The 23,843-nt window shown below is 39.2% G+C and overlaps 1 protein-coding gene across 3 annotated transcripts in view; it reads left to right on the forward strand.

Moving 5' to 3' along the window:
- The window catches only part of TNIK (TRAF2 and NCK interacting kinase), a 481,587-nt gene that overhangs the window by 293,240 nt on the left and 164,504 nt on the right, over window positions 1-23,843 (forward strand). For all 3 annotated transcript variants that reach the window (XM_049867710.1, XM_049867708.1, XM_049867709.1), the window contains exon 4: window positions 8,138-8,263. In XM_049867710.1, coding sequence (XP_049723667.1) covers window positions 8,138-8,263 — 126 coding nt within the window. The remainder of the gene's footprint in view (window positions 1-8,137; window positions 8,264-23,843) is intronic.

Genomic DNA, 23,843 nt, shown 5'->3' on the forward strand with positions numbered 1-23,843 from the left:
TGAACTTAGGGAAATTAACCTCTGTGAGATTCAAGGAGCTGTGGTAGTACAGTGATTAAGTGCTCAGCTGCTTAACTGAAAGGTTGGCGGTTCGAACCCACCGGCTGCTTTGTGGGAGAAAGATGTGGCAGCCTGCTTCTGTAAAAATTTATAACCTTGGAAACCGTGTGAGGGCAGTTCTGCTCCGTCCTATAGGATCACTATGAGTCAGAATCAACTCGATAACAATGTTTTCTTGAGACTCAGTTTCCTCATCTGTAAGATAGGATCATTAAAAACGCTTATTCATAGAGCTGTTTTGAGTATTAAATAGTATGATGCAAAAACCACTTGGCACAGCCCTTGGTACATAGTGAGCATTATATAGCGGTGGCTTTGGCTATATATTGGGACCAAGGTCATGATCATGATGTCATCATCAGAGGTAGTTAATGGCTTAAAAGCATCTCCTAGAACTATCCATTTATTTGCATTTGAAAGCATCAGTCTCTTCACTTTGTTTCTCATCTTATGGGAGTCCAGCCCTGGCTTCTCACATGGTGGGGGAAGGATTCCGTGCAAACAATAAGAGAGAACCGCCCCAATGAACAAATACTTTTCAAGTCTCTGCTTACATCACGTTTGTTGCTGTCCCGTTGACCAAAGCAAGTCACGTGGCCAAGCCCAGATTTAGGAAAGGAGAAATGGGCTCTATGTCTAGAGGAAGAAGGCTGCCAAACACAGTGTCCATTTTTTTGAGTCTACCACAAACACTGAGCACTAAATAAACTCCAATAATCTTGAAAAAGTAACTAACCTTCATGTTGATACAAATGCTATGTTTAATAACTTAACCATTTCTAAGCCCTGAGAGTTGGCTTAGAAAGGCATTCTTATTTCATTTGTTGGTAAAAATAACTGACATTTAAACAGTTTAAGTGATGTGCCTAAGGGTCCATAATAAATCAGCTTTTACTAGATATGAAATCTCATTGAAGTAACGATTCTTCCTAAGTACCAGACTCTGCTTGTTAAAATTACCTTCCTTTTAAATTTGTGAAAATTTGGCACCACTATTTTTTCGCCCTATGTGTCTGTCAGTTTGTCGTATTGTGGGGGCTTATATGTTGCTGCGTTGCTGGAAGCTATGCCACCGGTATTCAAATATCAGCAGGGTTACCCATGGTAGGCAGGTTTCAGCTGAGCTTCCAGACTAAGACAGACTAGGAAGAAGGACCCGGCTGTCTATTTCTGAAAAGAATTAACCAGTGAAATCCTAATGAATAGCAGTGGAACACTGGCTGGTATAGCACCAGAAGATGAGCCCCTCAGATTGGAAGGCACTCAAAATACAACTGGGGAGAAGCTGCGTCCTCAAAGTAGAGTTGACCTTAATGATGTGGATGGAGTCAAGCTTTGAGGGCCCTCATTCGCTGATGTGGCACGACTCAAAATGGAAAGAAACAGCTGCAAACATCCATTAATAATTGGAACCTGTAATATATGAAGTATGAATCTAGGAAAATTGAAAATGGTCAAAAATGAAATGGAATGCATAAGATCGATATCCTGGGCATTAGTGGGCTTTAATGGACTAGTATTGGTCATTTTGAATCAGACAGTCATATGGTCTACTATGCCGGGAATGACAGCTTGAAGAGGAGTGGCGTTGTGTTCATCATCAAAAAGAACATTTCAGGATCTATCCTGAAGTACAATGCTGTCAGTGATAGGGTGATATCCATATGCCTACAAGGAACACCAGTTAATACGACTATTATTCAAATTTATGCACCAATCGCTAAGGCCAAAGATGAAGAAATTGAAGATTTTTATCAACTTCTGCAGCCTGAAATTGATTGAACATGCAATCAGGATGCACTGAGAATTACTGGTGATTGGAATGTGAATGTTGGAAACAAGAAGGATCGGTAGTTAGAAAATATGGCCTTGGTAATAGAAACAATGCTAGAGATCACATGATTGAATTTTGAAAGATCAACAACTTCTTCATTGCAAATACCTTTTTTCACCAACAAGAACAGCAACTACACACATGGACCTTGCCAGATGGAACATACAGGAATCAAATCGACTACATCTGTGAAAGAGACGATGAAAAAGCTCAGTATCATTAGAACAAGGCCAGAGGCCGACTGCATATCAGATCATCAGTTACTCATTTGCAAGTTCAAGTTGAAACTGAAGAAAATTAGAACAAGTCCACGAGAGCCAAAGTATGACCTTGAGTATATCCCACCTGACTTTAGAGACCATTTCGAGAATAGATTTGATGCATTGAACACTAATGACTGAAGACCAGACGAGTTGTGGAAAGACATCAATGACATCGTATATGAAGAAAGCAAGAGGTCACTAAAAAAGACAGGTAAAAAAGAAAAGACCTAAATGGATGTCAGAAGAGACTCTGAAACTTGCTCTTGAACGTCGAGCAGCTAAAGCAAAAGGAAAAAATAATGAAGTGAAAGAGCTGAACAGAAGAATTCAAAAGGTGGCTGGAGAAGATAAAGTAGTATTATGATGATATGCGCAAAGACCTGGAGATAAAAAAACCAAAAGAGACGAACACGCTCAGCATTTCTCAAACTGAAATACCTGAAGAAAAAATTCAAGCCTCGAGTTGTAATACTGAAGGATTCTATGGTGAAAATATTAAACAATGCAGGAAGCATCAAAGGAAGATGGAAGGAATACACACAGTCGCTGTACAAAAAGAATTGGTTGACATTCACCCATTTCAAGACATAACATATGATCAGGAACTGACAATACTGAAGGAAGAAGTCCAAGCTGCACTGAAGGTATTGACGAAAACAAGGCTTCAGGAATTGATGGAGTACCAATTGAGATGTTTCAACAAACGGATGCAGCACTGGAAGTGCTCACTCATGTATGCCAAGAAATTTGGAAGACAGCTACCTGGCCAAAAGACTGGAAGAGATCCATATTTATGCCTATGCCCAAGAAAGGTGATCCAAGCAAATGCCGAAATTATCAAACAATATCATCAATATCACATGAAGGCAAAATTTTGCTGAAGATCATTCAAAAGTGGCTACAGCAGTATATCGACAGAGAAGTGCCAGAAATTCAAGCCGGGTTTAGAAGAGGATGTGGAACCAGGAATATCATTGCTGATGTCTCTGGCTGCAAGCAAAGAATACCAGAAAGATGCTTACCTTAACATTTGACTGTGTGGATCATAACAAATTATGGATAACATTGTGGAGAATGGGAATTCCGTAACACTTAATTGTGCTCATGAGGAATCTACACAGATCAAGAGGCAGTTGTTCGAACAGAACATGGGGATACGGCATGTTTTAGTCAGGAAAGCTATGCATCAGGATTGTATCCTTTCACCATACCTATTCAATCTGTATGCTGAGCAAATAATCTGAGAAGCTGGACTATGTGAAGAAGAACGGGGCATCAGGATTGGAGGAAAACTCATTAACAACCTGCATTATGCAGATGACACAATCTTGCTTGCTGAAAGTCAAAGAGGACTTGAAGCACTTACTGAGGAAGATCAAAGACCACAGCCTTCAGTATGGAGTACACCTCAGCATAAAGAAAATAAAAATCATCACAACTGGACCAATAAGCAACATCATGATAAACGGAGAAAAGATTGAAGTTGTCAAGGACTTCATTTTACTTGGCTCTACAATCAATACCCATGGAAGCAGCAGTCAAGAAATCAAAAGACACATTGCTTTGGGCATATCTGCTGCAAAAGACCTCTTTTAAAGTGTTGAATAACAAAGATGTCACCTTGAGGACTAAGGCGCACCTGACCCAAGCCATGGTGTTTTCAATCACCTCACGTGTATGGGAAAGCTGCACAATGAATAAGGTTGACTGAAGAATTGACGCCTTTGAATTGTGGTGTTGGCAAAGAATACTGAATATACCACGGACTACCAGAATAACAAATAAATCTATCTTGGAAGAAGTACAACCAGAATGCTCCTTAGTAGCAAGAACGGCAAGACCTTATCTCACATACTTTGGACGTGTTATCAGGAGGGACCAGGAGAGGGACATCATGCTTGGTAAAGTAAAGGGTCAGTGAAAAAGAGGAAGACTCTCAATGGGACAGATTGACACAGTGGCTGCAACAGTGGGATCAAGCATAGCAACGATTGTGAGGATGGTGTAGGACCAGGCAGTGTTTTGTCCTATTGTGCATAGGGTGGCTATGAATCAGAACCAACTGGAGGGCACCTAACGACAACAACAACTTTTTTTGTTTTTATGATTCTGTGGTTGTTAGCTTGCCCATGAGCTTGATCCCTATGCTGTTCAATACTTAAGACACAGAAATAATTCATTTACAGAATAGAAGACATCCTTCCGTTATACCTTTTGAGTCTAATTCTATCCACTGGTGTTGTTCTGTTTGTCTTTTTGAAAGCATCTTAGCTCACCTCTCTTAATGAGCCATACTGTGAGAGGGTGGCCTGTATGTGGCATAGTTAAGCGAGTGCTTATAGCCCTGGTAAGTGCCTCTCTTTCAATTTCACCGAATAACTTACTGCCATCGTTGCCCTATACTAGAAATCAGAATGAACAGTAGCCCCAGAGGCCTGATAAATCGCATGCACACTCATGAGGCCATAGAAGATTCTACAGGTTCTATATTAGAGCAACATAGTTATGACCCACAATGATTCTGTAATTGTGTTGGGGAGTAGTACCATTTAAACCCAAAATTCAGGTTACTTAAATGCCTGCCCATCTACCTTTTATAAAATTTATTTTTTTCATTGAGAAGATTAATAATCGTGCTTATTTTTATTACATTTTTAACTCCCACATACCTTACTTAGTTATTCCAAAAAGCTGAGACGTATAATAATATTATTATAATATCTGTATCTCATTGTAGATGAGAAAACCTAGGCTCCAAAAAGAAAGGTTATTCTCCCAAGATCTTGTAGCCAGAAAGGGTGGAGCCCAAACTCAACATGCACCCCACCTACTCCCCTTCATCCTTCTTTTCCTAAATTCATTGCGTGTAATTTCCTCATCACCATATTGCCTCAGTTTACCTTTGCAGAATGATGGAAAATGTGTGACTTCATTCTGACTTCTAATAGTATTTATTCTGGATTTAATTATACTAAATTACACTGTTATTTAATTGTTTCATAAGTTCTTATTTTGTTAATGATATGGTAAGCTTTTTTTAGGCAGTTTTTTTTCCCTCTCTAATTCTCCCACATCACCCAGCATCCTGTTGATAACAAGCAGGCAGTAAGTACTTGTAGGTACAGCCTGAATTCCCACTAAGAATTACCAAAGCTGAGACTGGCTGCATTTGGAGAGTGATTGGTGTCCTTTATAACCTCACGTGTCTGTCTCTTTAATCTAAGCAGCTGGCAATGCCGTCCTGCTCACAGAAACCGTTAGTCTTGTTTTCTCCCCTTCTGTTTAGGCTTCCCCAGAGTATATTCTGACTATGAGTCAGAATTGACTCGATGGCAATGGGTTTGTTTTTGTTTTTGTTTTTTTTAGAGTACATTTGCTCATATCCTACATCCATCCAAAATTATTTGACCCCATGTAGTGAGTTTCAAATAGCAATATGTACCCACAGTAAGACATATGAGGTGCGCTGCAGGGACCCCTCAACAAGTGTGAACCTGGCAGTTGTAGGTCTGTGTAGGTCTGTGAAGATAGTTGTAGGTCTGCGAAGCTCTTAGGCCTGTAGGGAAGATGTGGGCACTTTCCGAGAGTTGAAGGGAAAATTTCCAGTGGTTGCAGGAAGAGTATGTTGGTTGGCAGTGTGCCATCCTGCCGCCCTCCAGCCACATCCCAGCCCCTCACCCACCCCACTCCCCTCGTCGCTGTTAGGGCCATGTGCTTCCCCTTAGCTCAGCATCCCAATCACCCATTCTGTGATGAGACAGTTACCTGGTCTTTGACTTAGGTAAGCCACGTGATATGTAACATGCTTTAGTTCCCCTAGGTTTGCAAGTCTCCATTCTTTTTTTTTTACTTAGAATTGTTTCTGTGCGATAAGCAAATGTCAGCATTTCACTGCTTTCCTGTAAGCATCACCATGCTGCTCTAAGTGGCTGGGCCCTTTGCAGGTATTCATTCTTTTATTTGATTTATTCCCAGCACTTTACTTGGTGCTCGGGATGTAATAGAGAACAAAAGCAGGCAGGACTGTTGTGTTTATGGTCATTGTGGACTGATAGGGAAGAGAGACTAATGGAATCATCAGATAAATGTGGATTTCAATTCTGATAGGTGTGACAAAGGCAGAGACACAAGATGACAGTCAGGGTCAGGCACCAAGTCAGGCTGAAGAGAGGCTTTCTGGGGAGGTGACTCTGGAACTGAAACCTGAAGGCAGAGAAGAGCTACCAGTCCGTGGAGAAGAGAGACAGCTAAAAGGGCAATTAGGGCACAGTATGACCCCTGCTTCGTACCGTACCAACAAATATGGTGAGAATGGGAAGGACAAGTGGAGGGGCTGTGACAAGATATGGAGGGGGACTTGGTATTGCCTAAGAGAATTAGGGAAGACGTTTAAACTCAGTCAGGAATGATGAGTAGAAATTATGTGAAAAAGGGAACAGGGATGAGAGATTGCAGACAGGCCTAGAATGCAGAGATACAGGAAGGAGGCTTATGAAGATTGGAGGTGAGCAGTGCTGAGAGGGTCACACGGTGGGTGGTCTTTCAGGTCATGGTTATGTAACTTCTTACACTCAAGTATGGCCATTGCTACTGCTGTGTCTAAAACAATGATCCTAGAATAGAAACTTTCCCCACTAACCTCAAAAACAAAATACTGTTTTTCAGTCCAAAAGATAGTGTGTACATTCATTAAGATAAAAATTACGGAATAGGTGAAGTACAAAGCATTTTTAAGGCCATGAAACCATTCTGTCTGGTACTGTAATGGTGACACATGACATGAAACATTTGTCAAAACCCATAGAACTGTATAACACAAAAAGTGAACCCTAATGTGAACTAGGGACTTTAATTACTAATATATCAATACAAGTTCATCCCCGTAACAGATGTACCACAAGAATGCAAGACGTTAATGGAAATAATGTGGAGGGGCAAAGGGTGTATGCAGATTCTCTGTACTTTCTGATTTTTCTATAAACCCGAAACTGATGTAAAAATAAAGACTAAAAAAGAAAAAAAATCATTAATTAAAAAAATCATGAAAGAATATGCACTCCACCAGTAGAACATCGAAAACGGCCCACGTTGGTGAATTCCAAATTGAAACTCAGAATGAACGCAACCTAAATATTAAAAAAAAAAACCTCTGTAGGAGAGTTTTATGGCACTACCACGTTTCCCCTCTTTCTTTTCATGTTCAGTTTCCTGAAGGTGAGGTGGGTACTCTTGCTTTGTGAACTTCCTCAGAACTTACCCTGCTCCCTTTCCCACTTGACTTTCATCCTATTCAGTCAGGTACTTCAATAAAAATAGACTTCAAAGAAGGAGCCCTGGTGGCTCAGTGGTTAAGGGCTTGGCTGCTAATGGAAAGGTCAGTGGCTTGAACCTACCAGCCGCTCCATGGGAGGAAGATGTAGCAGTCTGCTTCCATAAAGATTAACCCATTCTGACTCTTAGTGACCCTATTGAACAGGGTAGGACTGCCTCATAGGGTTTCGAGCTGCCAACCTTTTGGTTAGCAGTCAAGCTCTTAACTACTGTGCCACTAGGGTTCCCCATTGGAAACCCTGTGGGTCAGTTCTACTCTGTCCTATAGGGTTGCTATGAGTCAGAATTGACCCAACAGCAATAGTATTGGGGTTTTGGTGGACATCATTCCCAGAGGCCTGGAGTGAATTTTATCTCAATAGCCTGTTTACCTTGATCTCAACCAGGTGAAGGGATGAGGTGTTTTTTCTGGCAAGTTACATGCTATGTCTGTTTTCTGTACAAACAGGAGACCTTTTTGGACTGTCAGTGTGTTGTATTATAATTTTTTTCTTTATACTCATTTATTTAAAATTTTGCTTATTTATCACAGTAGAAGGGAAAACCTTAAGAATGAATTTATTACTTAGTTGATAGAGATGGTGGTGAAAAACAGAATCCTACTAAAGATAGTGTATTTAATGACAAAATATTTATTGTTTTAAAACAGGATGAAGAGGAAGAAATCAAACAAGAAATTAACATGTTGAAGAAATATTCTCATCACCGAAATATTGCTACTTACTATGGTGCTTTTATCAAAAAGAACCCTCCAGGCATGGACGACCAGCTCTGGGTACGTAGCAGTGTCCACATTTGTTTTACTTACATGAAGAACATGCAGGTCTGAATGGCCCGTTTCCCTGTCCTCCTCTTTGCTGAGTTTAAATAAGCAGCTCCTTACTTCTTTGAGGCCTTTAGCCATCATGATTTTCGGAACAGTGTGTTTTCAAGGTTTTCTCCCATTTCCCTGAATATCTCCCCATCTTTTCAATATCTCTGAATCTTTCTTCTATCCCTTAATGTTCCCAAAGCCAGTTGTTTAAGTTCGCTGGTTTTTTTCCACTAGTGATGACCCTTTAATGAACTTTTATTATATTTTAGGCACCATGCTTTGTGCTATTTATGGATTATGTAATTTATGCCAGCTCTTTGAGGTAGCCTTATTATTGTCCTCATTTCTTAGATGAGGAAACTAAGATTTACAGAGAGCGTAAGTAAATATCTCCAAAGTCTATATAACCAGGAATGGTGGAGCCACGGCCTAATCAATCTCTGTGGTTCTTTCTCCTGTCTGTCATTAGTGTGCAGATAACTCTGCACTTAAATTCCAATTCTGTGAGTAACACACCTGACACAGTGACTGCCATGGAGTCATTCCAGCTCACAGGGACTCCACGTATGGCAGGGAAGAGCTGTGCTCTGTTTTGTTTTGGTTTTTTTGCTGGTTTTTCGGAAGTAGATCTCTAGATCTTTCTTCTGAGGCACCTCTAGGTGAACTCAAACCACCCATGTAAGTACTTGTAGAGATTGCTTTCCTTTCCCGCTTCCCTTTGTCCACTTACCTATAGTATGTTCCAGGCCTGTGACTTTAACAGTCTACCACACAGTTCTAACTGGCTGCCCTGCCAGTGCTGTAAATTCAGTATGTCGGATACCAAAATCATTACCTCCTGTCCCTGTCCCATCCTGCCCAGATTGCTCTTCTCACCTTCCTGGTTTCTGTCACTGGAACTTGTACTCACTTAGCCCTCTTGGCCTCATCATGTTATCTTGGTTTGACCCTTCCTTGCCACTTTCATAACCACCCACAATGTAGGCCCATTCAGGGCAAGCCTAGATCTTGCAGTAGCCTCCTACCTATTTACTTCTCTTTCTCTTCTTTTTTGAACCTCTGTTCCTTGCCCCACATTTGTTGCTGGGTTATGGCTCTAAAAATACTCTTTTAACCACTTACCATTTTAGTCATTTCATAAGATTTTAATATATGTCTAGCACACAGAATTCACTGAATTGTCAAAAAAAAAAAACAAATTGTCAAAGTGGCTGCTGAATGCCAAACACTGTGCTAAGCTCCACAGATCTAGCGATGACTATTTCATGGGCAATTTCTTAAAGAGCTCAGTCTTGGGTAGAAGTTACCCCGTTAATGCCTTTTAATGCCTACAGGCCAGCTGAGGAGACAAACATACACAGTGAACATAATTGGTGACAAAAAGGAAATAATAATGTTAGCTCAGAAAAGTAACCAGGTTTTTATGTTGTTTGATGTTGATACTACAGTCTTTCAAAATGAAAAGAGCTGCAAGGAATTTTTTTCCCCGTAAGACTCATCTGAATTTTAAAATAAAAATGTAGTCTGAGGTAAATGTGTATGATCACATTGATTTTATATATTTTCATGTGAGTTCTGAAAGAGTTATAGTAAGACTTTAGTTATAGAAGATATAAATGTGAAAATTAAAAATGTGAAAGTCATAGAGAAAATAAATGGGATTGTAAGTTCTAAAGAGTGATGTATGACGAAAAAGGCATAAACTGTAAAACAGAATTTTGACAGACATGACCATACCATTTTTAAAAAATTTCTTATTATAAAGAAGTCATGAATCAAGTAAAACTGTAAATAACTAACTTAGGTAAAAATAGTTATTATGTGGTGAGCAAAGAATTTAGTAACCTTCAGAGTTGGAGAGTTTTTATAAATCCATAGGAAAAATATAGAACTACTAACATTGGGTAGTACAAAGATTGAATTAAGGAAAGGGCAGCAACTAACAAAATAAGAAGTATCAATTACCAAAAAATATGTTTTCAAAATGCAATCTTCTTAATAATGTAAAAGAAAATAAGAATTGGATATCATGTCTTACCTATTTGATTGGCAAAGATTTTTTTTTCTTTCGTTACCGTATTTTTTAGATGAAGGTTTACAGAACAAATTAACTTCTCATTAAAAAATTAGTGCAGATACTGTTTTGTGACATTGGTTGCCAACCCCACAACATGTCAACATTCTCCTTTTCTCAACCTTGGATTCCCTATTACCAGCTTTCCTGTTCCATCCTACCTTCTCATCCTTGCCCCTAGGCTGGTGTTCCCATTTAGTCTCATTTTATTTTATAGACCTGTCTAATCTTTGGCTGAAGGGTGAACCTCAAGACTGACTTCATTACTGAGCTAGAAGTGTATTTGGGGGCCATGCTCTCAGAGTTTCTCTAATCTCTGTCAGGCCAGTAAGTGTGGTGTTTTTATTTTTATTTTTTAAATAATTTTTATTGTACTTTAAGTGAAAGCTTACAAACCAAGTCAGTCTCTCACTTATAAACTTATATACACCTTACTACGTAGTCCCACTTACTTGCCCCCTAATGAAACAGCCGCTCCCTCCTTCCAGTCTCTCTTTTCGTGACCATTTTGCCAGCTTCTAACCCCCTCTACCCTCCCATGTCCCCTCCAGAGAGGAGATGCCAACATAGTCTCAAGTGTCCACCTGATGCAAGTAGCTCACTCCTCATCAGCATCTCTCTCCAACCCATTGTCCAGGCCAGTCCATGTCTGACAAGTTGGCTTTGGGAATGGTTCCTGTCCTGGGCCTACAGAAGATTTGGGGACCATGACCACTGGGGTCCTTCTACTCTCAGTCAGACCATTAAGTCTGCTCTTTTTATGAGAATTTGGGGTCTGCATCCCACTGTTCTCCTGCGTCCTCAGGGATTCTTTGTTGTGTTGCCTGTCAGGGCAGTCATCGGTTGTGGCCGGGCACCATCTAGTCCTTCAGGTCTCAGGATGATGTACTCTCTAGTTCATGTAGCCCTTTCTGTCTCTTTGGCACGTAATTACCTTGTGTCCTTGGTGTTCTTCATTCTCCTTTGATCCAGGTGGGTTGAGACTCATTGAGGCATCTTAGATGGTCGCTTGCTAGCGTTTAAGACCGCAGACGCCACACTTCAAAGTGGGATACAAAATGTTTTCTTAATAGATTTTTATTTTGCCTATTGACTTAGATATCCCCTTAAACCATAGTCCCCAAACCCCTGCCTCTGCTTTGCTGACCTTCGAAGTATTCAGTTTATTCAAGAAACTTCTTTGCTTTTGGTTTAGTCCAGTTCCGCTGACCTCCCCTGTATTGAGTGTTGTGCTTCCCTTCACCTAAAGTAGTTCTTATCTACTATCTAATTAGTAAGTACCCCTCTCCCACCTTTCCTCCCTCCCCCCTCTCATAACCACAAAAGAATGTGTTCTTCTTCAGTTTAAACTATTTCTCAAGATCTTATAATAGTGGTCTTATATAATATTTGTCCTTTTGCAAATGACTAATTTCACTCAGCATAATGCCTTCCAGGTTCCTCCATATTATGAAATGTTTCACAGATTCATCACTGTTCTTTATCCATGCGTAGTATTCCATTGTGTGAATGAACATAATGTATTTGTCCATTCATCCGTTGATGGGCACCTTGGAAGCTTCCATTTTTTTGCTATTGTAAACAGTGCTGCAATAAACATGGGTGTGCATATCCGTTTGTGTAAGAGCTCTTGTTTCTCTAGGATATATTCAAAGGAGTGGGATTGCTGGGTCGTATGGTAGTTCTATTTCTAGCTTTTTAAGGAAACACCAAATCAATTTCCAAAGTGGTTGTACCATTTTACATTCCCATCATCAGTGTATAAGTGTTCAAATCTCTCCACAGCCTCTCCAACATTTATTATTTTGTGTTTTTTGGATTAATGCCAGCCTTGTTGGAGTGAGATGAAATCTCATTGTAGTTTTAATTTGCATTTCTCTAATGGCTAATGATCAAGAGCATTTCCTCATGTATCTATTAGCTGCCTGAATGTCTTCTTTAGTGAAGTGCCTGTTCATATCCTTTGCCTGATTTTTAATTGGGTTGTTTGTCTTTTTGTGTTTGAGTTATAGCAGAATCATGTAGATTTTAGAGATCAGGCATTGGTTGGTAGCTGAAAATCTTTTCCTAGTCTCTAGGTGGTCTTTTTACACTTTTGGTGAAGTCTTTGGATGAGCATAGGTGTTTGATTTTTGGAGCTCCCAGTTATCTGGTTTCTCTTCGTCATTTTTAGTAATGCTTTGTATTCTGTTTATGCCTTGTATTAGGGCTCCTAACGTTGTTCCTATTTCTCCTTCTATGATCTTTATCGTTTTAGACTTTATGTCTAGGTCTTTGATCCATTTCGAGTTAGTTTTTGTGCATGGTGTGAGGTATGGGTCTTGTTTCATTTTTTGGGGGATGGATATCCAGTTATGTCAGCACCGTTTGTTAAAAAGACTATCTTTTCCCCAATTAACTGACACTGGGCCTTTGTCAAATATCAGCTGCCCATATGTGGATGGATTTATATCTGGATTCTCAGTTCTGTTCCTTTGGTCTATGTGTCTGTTGTTGTACCAGTACCAGGCTGTTTTGACTACTGTAGCTGTATAATAGGTTATAAAATCAGGTAGAGTGAGGCCTCCCATTTTGTTCTTCTTTTTCAGTAATGCATTACTTGTCCAGGGCTTCTTTCCATTCCCTATGAAGTTGGTGATTTGTTTCTCCATCACACTAAAAAATGTCATTGGAATTTGGATCGGAAGTGCATTGTATATATAGATGGCTTTTGGTAGAATAGACATTTTTACAATGTTAAGTCTTCCTATCCATGAGCAAGGTATGTTTTTTCACTTATGTAGGCCCCTTTTGGTTTCTTGTGGTAGTACCTTGTAGTTTTCTTTGTATAGGTCTTTTACATCTTTGGTAAGATTTATTCTTAAGTATTTTATTTTCTTGGGGGCTACTGTGAATGGTATTGATTCGGTGATTTCTTCTTCCATGTTCCTTTTGTTAATGTAGCGGAATCCAAGTGATTTTTGTATGTTTATCTTGTAACCTGATACTCTGCTGAACTCTTCTATTAGTTTCAGTAGTTTTCTGGAGGATTCCTTAGGGTTTTCTGTGTATAAGATCATGTCGTCTACAAATAGAGATAATTTTACTTCTTCCTTGCCAATCTGGATGCCCTTTATTTCTTTGTCTAGCCTAATTGCTCTGGCTAGGACCTCCAGCACAATGTTCAATAAAAGCCTCGATAAAGGGCATCCTTGTCTGGTTCCCGTTCTCAAGGGAAATGCTTTCAGGCTCTCTCCATTTAGGATTATGTTGGCTGTTGGCTTTGTATAAATGCCCTTTATTATATTGAGGAATTTTCCTTCTTTTCCTATTTTGCTGAGAGTTTTTATCATGAATGGGTTTTGGACTTTATCAAATGCCTTTTCTGCATCAATTGATAAGATCATGTGGTTTTTGTCTTTTATTTATATGGTGGATTACGTTAATTGTTTTTCTAATATTGAACCAACTTTGCATACCTGCTATAAATCCCATTTGGTCATGGTGGATTATTTTTTTGATATGTTATTGAATTCTATCGGCTAGAATTTTGTTGAAGATTTTTACATCTAAGTTCGTGAGGGTTATAGGTCTGTAATTTTTTTGTGCTGTCTTTACCTGGTTTTGGTATCAGGGTTATGCTGGCTTCATAGAATGAGTTAGGGAGTGTTCCATCTTTTTCTATGCTCTGAAATACCTTTAGTAGTAGTGTTGTTAACTCTTCTCTGAAAGTTTGGTAGAACTCTGCAGTGAAGCCGTCCGGGCCAGGACATTTTTTGTTGGGAGTTTTTTGATTACCTTTTCAATATCTTCTTTTGTTATGGGTCTATTTAGTTGTTCTATTTTTGTTTGTGTTAGTTTAGGTAGGTAGTGTGTTTCTAGGAATTCATCTATTTCTTCTAGGTTTTCAAATTTGTTAGAGTACAATTTTTCGTAGTAATCTGATATGATTCTTTTAATTTCAGTTGGGTCTGTTGTGATATGGCCTATCTCATTTCTTATTTGGGTTATTTGTTTCCTTTCCTGTATTTCTTTAGTCAATCTGGCCTGGTTTATCAATTTTGCTAATTTTTTCAAAGAACCAGCTTTTGGCTTTGTTAATTCTTTCCATTGTTTTTCTGTTCTCTAATTCATTTAATTCTGCTCTAATTTTTATTATTTGTTTTCTTCTGGTGCCTGATGGATTCTTTTGTTGCTCTATTTCTGTTTGTTCAAGTTGTAGGGACAGTTCTCTGATTTTGGCTCTTTCTTCTTTATGCATGTGTACATTTATTGAAATAAATTGACCTCTGAGTACTGCTTTCGCTGTGACCCAGAGCTTTTGATAGGAAGTGTTTTCAGTCTCGTTGCATTCTATGAATTTCTTTATTCGCTCCTTAATGTCTTCTATAACCCAGTCTTTTTTTAGCAGGGTATTGTTCAGTTTCCAAGTATGTGATTTCTTTTCCCTGATTTTTCTGTTATTGATTTCTACGTTTATGGCCTTATGGTCTGAGAAGATGCTTTGTAATATTTCAGTGTTTTGGATTCTGGAAAGGTTTGTTTTATGACCTAATATGTGATCTATTCTAGAGAATGTTCCATGTGCACTAGAAAAAAAAGTGTACCTTGCGGCTGTTGGGTGAAGTGTTCTTTATAAGCCTATGAGGTCAAGTTGGTTGATTGTAGCAATTAGATCTTCTGTGTCTCTGTTGAGCTCCTTACTGGATGTCCTATCTTTCACTGAAAGCAGTGTGTTGAAGTCTCCTACTATAATTCTGGAGGTGTCTATCTCACTTTTCAATTCTGTTAAAGTTTGTTTTATATATCTTGCAGCCCTGTCATTGGGCACATAAATATTTAATATGGTTATATCATCCTGGTAAATTATCCCTTTAATCATTACGTAGTGTCCTTTTTTATCCTTTGTGGTGGATTTAACTTTAAAGTCGGTTTTGTCAGAAATTAATATTGCCACTCCTGTTCTTTTTTGATTGTTGTTTGCTCGATGTATTTTTTCCATCCTTTGAGTTTTAGTTTGTTTGTGTCTCTTAAGTCTAAGGTGTGTCTCTTGTAGGCAGCGTATAGACAGATCGTGTCTTTTTATCCAGCCTGCGACTCTCTGACTCTTTATTGGTGCATTTAGTCCGTTTATATTCAGCGTAATTACAGACAAGTATGAGTTTGGTGCTGTCATTTTGATGCCTTTTTGTGTGTGTTGTTGACAATTTCATTTTTCCACTTACTTTTTTGTGCCAAGAAGTTTTTCTTTGTAAATTATGTGTTCCTCACTTTTATAGTAGTTGAATTTATTTTTGCTGAGTTGTTATGTTCATCTTGGTTTTACTTTTGAAATATGGAATTGTTAGACCTCTTTGTGGTTACCTTAATATTTACCCCTATTTTTCTAAGTGAAAACCTAACTTGTATTGTCCTATATCGCCTTGGTTTCCTCCCCATATGGAAGGTCTATGCCTCCTGTATTTAGTCCCTCTTTTTTGATTATTGTAATCTTTTACATAATGACTTCAGTGATTCCCTGTTTTGAGCATTTTTTTTTAATTAATCTTATTTTGTTTTTGTGATTTCCCTGATTTGATATCAGGATGTTTTGTTCTGTGACCTTGTGTTGTGTTGATATCTGATATTATCGATTTTCTGACCAAAGAATTTCCTTTAGTAATTCTTGTAGCTTTGGCCTGGTTTTTGCAGATTCTCTAAGCTTGTGTTTATCTGTAAATATCTTAATATCACTTCCTTATTTGAGAGAAAGTTTTTCTGGATATATGATTCTTGGCTGGCGGTTTTTCTCCTTCAGTGCTCTGTATATGTCATCCCATTGCTTTCTTGCATGCATGGTTTCTGCTAAGTAGTCTGAACTTATTGATTCTCCTTTGTAGGTGAGTTTTCATTTATCCCTGGCTGCTTTTAAAATTTTCTTTTTATCTTTGGTTTTGTCAAGTTTGATGATAATATGTCTCAGTGATTTTCTTTTGGCATCTTTCTTGTATGGGGTTCGATGAGCATCTTGGATAGATATCCTTTCATCTTTCACGATGCCAGGGGAGTTTTCTGCCAACAGATCTTTAACTATTCTTTCTGTATTTTCTGTTATCCCTCCCAGTTCTGGAACTCCAGTCACACGCAAGTTACTCTTGGTAGAGTCCCACATGATTCTTAGTGTTTCTTCATTTTTTTTTTAATTCTTTTATCTGATTTTTCTTCAACTATTTTTTATATTAGTGTCATGTGCCTTATCCTCCAACACCCCTACTCTGCATTCCAATTCCTCGATTCTGCTTCTCAGACTTCCTATTGAATTGTCTAATTCTGTAGTTTTATTGGAAACCCTGGTGGCGTAGTGGTTAAGTGCTATAGCTGCTAACCAAGAGGCTGGCAGTTCGAATCCGTCAGGCACTCCTTGGAAACTGTGTGGGGCAACTCTACTCTGTCCTATAGGGTTGGTATGAGTCGGAATCGACTCGACGGCAGTGGGTTTGGTTTTGGGTTTGGTAATTTTATTGTTAATCTTTTGGATTTCTGAATGCTGTCTCTCTATGGATTCTTGCAGCTTATTAATTTTTTCACTATGTTCTTGAATTATCTTTTTGATCGCTTCAACTGCTTTTTCAGTGTGTTCCTTGGCTGCTTCTGTAGATTGCCTTATTTCATTTCTGAGGTCATCCCTGATGTCTTGAAGCATTCTGTATCTTAGTTTTTTATATTCTACATCTGCCAATTCCAGGAATGTGTCTTCATTTGGGAAAGATTTTGATTGTTTGATTTGGGGTTTGGAGAGGCAATCATGGTCAGCTTCTTTATGTGATTTGATATCGACTGCTGTCTCCGAGCCATCTATAAGATATTGTAATGATTTATTTTATATTTGCCCACGGAGTCTTATCTTCTTGGTTTGTTTTGTTTCCGTACACCCAAATGCGCTACTAGATTGCACTATATTGATTGTTGTAGCCTTTGAATCACTTATGTCCTATTACCAGATGGTTTGAGCTGTTACCAGATGTATAAGCCTATGAGTCCTTTCACTATTCTTGAATCAGCTTAGGTGTCCTGATAGTGGGTCACCTAGTGTGTGGTGTAGAAGGTCAAGTGTGGACTTTTCTTATGAGTTAGAATTTTGGTCTACATTTTTCTCCAGCTCTGTCTGGGACCCTCTGTTGTGATCCCTGTCAGAGCAGTTGGTGGTGGTACTCAGGCAACATCTAGTTGTACCGGACTCAGTCTGGTGGAGGCTGTAGTACTTGTGGTCCATTAGTCATTTGGACTAATAGTTCCCTTGTATCTTTAGTTTTCCTCATTCTCCCTTGCTCCAGACAGGATGAGACCGGTGGAGTATCTTAGATGGCCGCACATAAGCTTTTAAGACCCCAGACGCTACTCACCAAAGTAGAATGTAGAACATTTTCTTCATAAACTATGTTACGCCCATTGAGCTAGATGTCCCCTGAGACCATGGTCCCCACAGCCCTCACCCCAATAATTCAGTCCCTCAGGGAATTTGGATGTGTCTGTGGAGCTTTCACAACTTTGCCTTGGACAATTTGTGCTGGATTCCCCAGTATTGTGTACTGACTTACCCTTCACCAAAATTACCACTTAGCTATTGTCTATATAGTGTTTTTTCATCCCCATCCCTCCCCTCCCTCGTAACCATCAAAGATTATTTCTTTTTATGTGTAAAGCTTTTCATGAGTTTTTATAGTGGTCTCATACAGTGTTCGTTCCATTGTAATTGACTCATTTCAGTCAGCATAATGCCATCCAGATTCATCCATGTTGTGAGATGTTTTGAAGATTCATCATTATTCTTTATCATTGCATAGTGTTCCATTGTGTGTACGTACATGTATGTATGTACGTTTGTTTATCCATTCATCTGTGATGGGGGTTGTTTCCATCTGTCTGCTATTGTGAATAATGCTGCAGTGAACATGGGTGTGCATATGTCTGTTTGTGTGACGGCTCTTATTTCTCTAGGATATATTCCTAGGAGTGGAATTGCTAGATCATATGGTATTTCTATTTCTAGCCGTTTAAGGAAGCGCCATACCGTTTTCCAAAATGATTGTATCATTTTGCATTCCCATCAGCAGTACATAAGGGTTCCAGTCTCCCCATAGCCTCTCCAATACTTGTTATATTGTTTTTTTGATTTGTACCAGTAATGCCAGGGTGAGATGGTATCTCATTGTGATTTTGATTTGCATTTCTCTAATGGCTAATGATCACGAGCATTTCCTCATGTGTCTGTTAGGCACTTGAATGTCTTCTTTGGTGAAGTGTCTGTTCATTTCCTTTGCCCATTTTTTAATTGGATTGTCTTTTTGTTGTACAAGTGTTGGATTTTCCTGTAGATTTTAGATATGAGACCTTTGTTGGATTTGTAATAGTCAAAAACTGGTTCCCAGTCTCTAGGTCCTCTTTTTACTCTTTTGGTAAAGTCTTTTGATGAAGATCCGAGTTATTAGCTTATCTTCTAGAGTTTGTGTGTTGTTAGTTATGGTTTGTATCCTGAAAATGCCATGTATTAGGATATCTAACTTTGATCCCATTTTTTCTTCTGTGGTCTTTATAGTTTTTGGTTTTATATTTAGGTCTTTGAACCATTTTGAATTAGTTTTTGTGTATGGTGTGAGGTATGGGTCCTGTTTCATTTTTTTGCAGATAAACATCTAGTTTTGCCACCACCATTTGTTTAAAAAGACTGTCTTTTCCCCATTTGATGAACTTTGGGCCCTAGTCGAAGGTCAGGTGGCCATAGATGGATGAATTTACATCTGGGTTCTCAATTCTGTTTGTAGGTCAGTGTGTCTATCATACCAGTACCAGGCTGTTTTGACTACTGTAGCTGTATAGTAGGTTCTGAGGTCAGGTAGTGCTAGTCTTTATTCTTCTTCAATAGTGCTTTATTTATCCAGGGCCTCTTCCCTTTCCCTGTAAAACTAATGAGTAGTTTTCCCATCTCTTTAAAGAATGCTAGTGGTGTTGGGATTGAGATTACATTGTATTTGTAGATTGCTTTTGATTGGCAAGGATTTTTTTTTAATAATCTCCAGCGTGTACACTCACACCCATAGGTCATGGGAGTGGATGTTGGTACGAGGGAAATTGGAATTAAATATATTGTTGTAGTTGTTAGATACAGTCGAGTCAATTTCAACTCATAGCAACCCTATGCATGATAGAAGGAAACACTGCCCGGCCCTGTGCCATCTTACAATTGTTGTGCATGAGCCCATTGTTGCAACCATTGTGTCAATCCACCTCATTGAGGGTCTTCCTCTTTTCTGCTGGCCCTGTACTTTACCAAGCATGATGTCCTTCTCTAGGGACTGATCCCTCCTAATAGTGTGTCCAAAGTTTGTAAACGCAGCCTCTCCATCCTTGCTTCTAAGGAGCATTCTTGTTGTACTTATTCCAGGACAGATTTGTCCGTTCTTTTGGCAGCTCATGGTATATTCGATATTCCTGCCAACACCACAATTCAAAGGCATCAATTCTTCTTTAGTCTTCCTTATTCATTGTCCAGCTTTCACATGCATATGATGCAGTTGAAAATACCATGGCTTAAGTCAGGCACACCTTAGTCTTCAAGGTGACATCTTTGCTTTTTAATACTTTAAAGAGGTCCTTTGCAGCAGATTTTCCCAATGCAGTGTGTCTTTTGATTTCTAGGCTCCTGCTTCCATGGGTGTTGTTTGTGGATCTGAGTAAAATAAAATCCTTGCAACTTCAGTCTTTTCTCCGTTTGCATGATATTGCTTCTTTGTTCGGTTGTGAGGATTTTTGTTTATGCTGAGGCGTAATCCACATTGAAGGCTGTGATCTTTGGACTTCACCAGTTAAGTGCTTCCAGTCCTCTTCACTTTCAGCAAGAAAGGTTGTGTCATCTGCATAACGCAGGTTGTTAATGAGTCTTCCTCCAATCCTGATGCCCCGTTCTTCTTCATACAGTCCAGCTTCTCAGATTAGTTGCTCAGCATACAGATTAAATAGGTATGGTGAAAGGATACAACCCTGATGCACACCTTTCCTGACTTTAAACCAATCAGCATCCCCTTGTTTTGTCCGAACAACTGCCTCTTGATCTATGTAAAGGTTCCTCATGAGCACAATTAAGTGTTCTGGAATTCCCATTCTTCGCACTGTTATCCATGATTCGTTATGATCCACACAGACCAATGCCTTTGCATAGTCAATAAAATACTGGTAAACATCCTTCTGGTATTCTCTGCTTTCAGCCAGGATCCATCCAACATCAGCAATATCTCTGGTTCCACGTCCTTTTCTGAATCTGGCCTGAATTTCTGGCAGTTCCCTGTTGATATACTGCTGCAGCCACTTTTGAATGATCTTCAGCAAAATTTTGCTTGCGTGTGATATTAATGATATTGGTCTATAATTTCTGCATTTGGTTGGATCACCTTTCTTGGGAATAGGCATAAATATGGATCTCTTTCTGTCAGTTGCCAAGGAAGCTGTCTTCCATATTTCTTGGCATAGATGAATAAGCACTTCCAACGCTGCATCTGTTTGTTGAAATATCTCAATTGATATTCCGTCAGTTCCTGGAGCCTTGTTTTTTGGCAATGCCCTCAGTGCAGCTTGGACTTCTTCCTTCAGTACCATTGGTTCCTGATCATATGGCACCTCTTGAAATGGCTGATCATTGACTAATTCTTATTGGTATAATGACTCTGTGTATTCCTTCCATCTTCTTTTGATGCTTCCTGCATCATTTAATATTTTCTAGGACAGACTAGGAAGAAGGACTCAGCAGTCTACTTCTGAAAAGAGTTAGACAATGAAACCTTATGAATAACGGGGGCATTACATATATATATATATATATATCTCCACAAGAAGTTTTTATATCCACAAAAAAGCACATAGTATTTCACTTTCAGGAAATAAATATCTGGGTTGCTAATAAAGATGTATATACAAGTTTACCAGTGGGAATCACTTAAGTAAATTGTTACACCCATTAAGGAATACTATGTAGCCAATTAAAATGACATAGATCTGTATTTACAAATGGACATTTACAATTATAATGTTCTTTTTTTAAAAAAAGCCCTCTTTAAGGGCTATAATTAGGTAAAGTATGTTTTTTCATTTCTGTGAAAAGAAAGAAAAAGGGAAAAATATACACGTTATATATGTACATAAACGCACACACATATTGTCATATGGAAACGTCTAGGATAAACATACCAATAGTGATGAAGATATTTCTCTCTAGGTAGTAATTTTTTTAATTTTTTTTTTTTTTTTTCCAGTCATGTCTGCTTTTTCTTATGTTTCTCTTAGGTCTCACACCTGAACCACTCCTCCCTTTTCTTCATTTTTGTTGCTTCTCACTGGGCTGTCTTTGCCTCTCATGTGGACAGTCAGCTCTCTGAGGATAAGAACTCTGTTCTTTGCATTTCAGCAACCTTCTGAGCACTAGGAAGGTGCTGGGCATATGATGATGACAAATAAATGTTTTGTGAATAAAAATGATATAGTTGTGACAAGCCTGGTTGCTACAGGTTCTTTTGAGAATTCCATTTTGAGAGTTCAGGTTTAACAGGATATGATGAGGTGACACAATTTGGGATGTCTCTGTTCCCATATGACTTCTAGATTGTTAAAAGTCTAGCATTTTAGCAGTGAGCCTGTATTGCCTTAAGCTGCAGCAGATGACAAGTAGAGAATGGTATGTATGTATTTTAATGCTGTCTATAGGAACGTTTTTCATTTATTTGGAGTTATGTTTCCAAATTAAAAGAAAGCATTTCTGTAGGTTTGGAATCACCTCCCAGCTTATAGCCTGTGATAGTAACAATTAGATCAAGATCAGTCACAGCTAACGTTTATTATCATTACTTTCCTGAAGTAGGCTGGAAAAGACAGCTGATTTTCTTGTTAGGTTGAACTGTTAAAATTTGGGTACTTATTTCCGAGTCTTGGTTGAAGGAAGAAGTGGGGTGGTCAGTCAGGGCTTGATTCACTTTTATTTTTTCTTAATTCTGAGATTTTTACAGCTGAAGGAAAAATTAGTTGTCATTCATTTTATTGGGTCCTAATGAAGTCATCAGAAACCCTGGTGGCACAGTGGTTAAGTGCTATGGCTGCTAACCAAAGGGTCAGCAGTTCGAATCCACCAGATGCTCCTTGGAAACTCTGTGGGGCAGTTCTACTCTGTCCCATAGGGTCGCTATGAGTCGGAATTGACTCAACAGTACTGGGTTTGGTTTTTGGGTAATGAAGTCATCCTATGGATGGTACAGGACTGGGCAGTGTTTTGTTCTGTTGTATATGGGGTTGATGTGAGTCAGAACCAGCTCTGTGGCACCTAGCAACAACAAGAGAAGTCAGTTGACTCTCACAGTGTCTCAGAGCTCATCAGTGTGTGATGCTGGGCCAGAATGATACATGAAGGTTTAGCTTGGCCTAATGCTCTGTGAAAGGCACTGGAAATTTTTTTTTTAATGAACACAACCTGCAGTCGTTTTTAGATTGGTACTCTGGGAAGGCAGCAAGCCTGTTGGTGTCTGCAAGGTGTTAACAGGAGATTTTGCACTCTGGAAATGAGTTGCTGCCCACCAGTTCTCACTCTGGCCCATTGCTTCTCCCCTGCTGGGAACCAACAGCCTGTGTGTGTGTATACGCTCTTTTTGTTTATTCACTCACCCACTCATTCATTCATTCATCCAACAAATGTATATCAAGCACTCATAGGTACAAGGCACTGTGTTAGGCACTCAGGATACACCAGTGACAAAAGTGTTGAAGGCATTCATTCATGCAGCTTACATTCTAGCTACAGACCACAAACACTAAATGTATTAAGTAAGCAAATTATAGAGAATGCTAGAAGCTAAATAAGTGCTGATTGAGCAGGGGACAGTAATGGGGCGTGCAGGTTGGGTTGCAGTGATAAGTGCACTGGTCAGCCTAAGTCCCTTTGTAGTTAACTTCAGGAAAGATATTCCAGGCCTGGTGTTTTTCAGAAAAACCATGAGGCCAGCATGACTGGAATAGAGTGAATGAAAGGGAGAGACAAGGGAGATGACGGAGGCAGGACTTGGGACCTGGGACCAGGTCATACAGGGACTTAGGGGCTGTTGTAAAGATGTCAGCTTGCTTTGGCGAGGTGGGGGAGCCAGGGAGGGTTCTAAATGGAGGAGTCATGTGATCTGACCCATGTGTTAAAGGGATCACTCTGTTGCTGAACTAATAGACTGGACGGGGACAAGAGTAGAAGCAGGATGTCATAGTTATCTAGTGCTGCTATAATAGATATCTCACAAGCAGATGGCTTAACAAACAGAAATTTATTTTCCCATGGATTAGGAGACTAGAACTCCGAATTCAGAACACCAGCTCTACGGAAAGGCTTTCTCTCTCTTTTGGCGCTGGGAAAGGTCCTTGTCTCTTTTTAGCTTCTGTTCCTTGGTCCCTTGGTGATCTTCATGTGGTATGTGTCTTCTCCGTTTATGC

Source organism: Elephas maximus, chromosome 23 (genome assembly GCF_024166365.1).
Source record: "Elephas maximus indicus isolate mEleMax1 chromosome 23, mEleMax1 primary haplotype, whole genome shotgun sequence".
NCBI classification, from domain to species: domain Eukaryota; kingdom Metazoa; phylum Chordata; class Mammalia; order Proboscidea; family Elephantidae; genus Elephas; species Elephas maximus.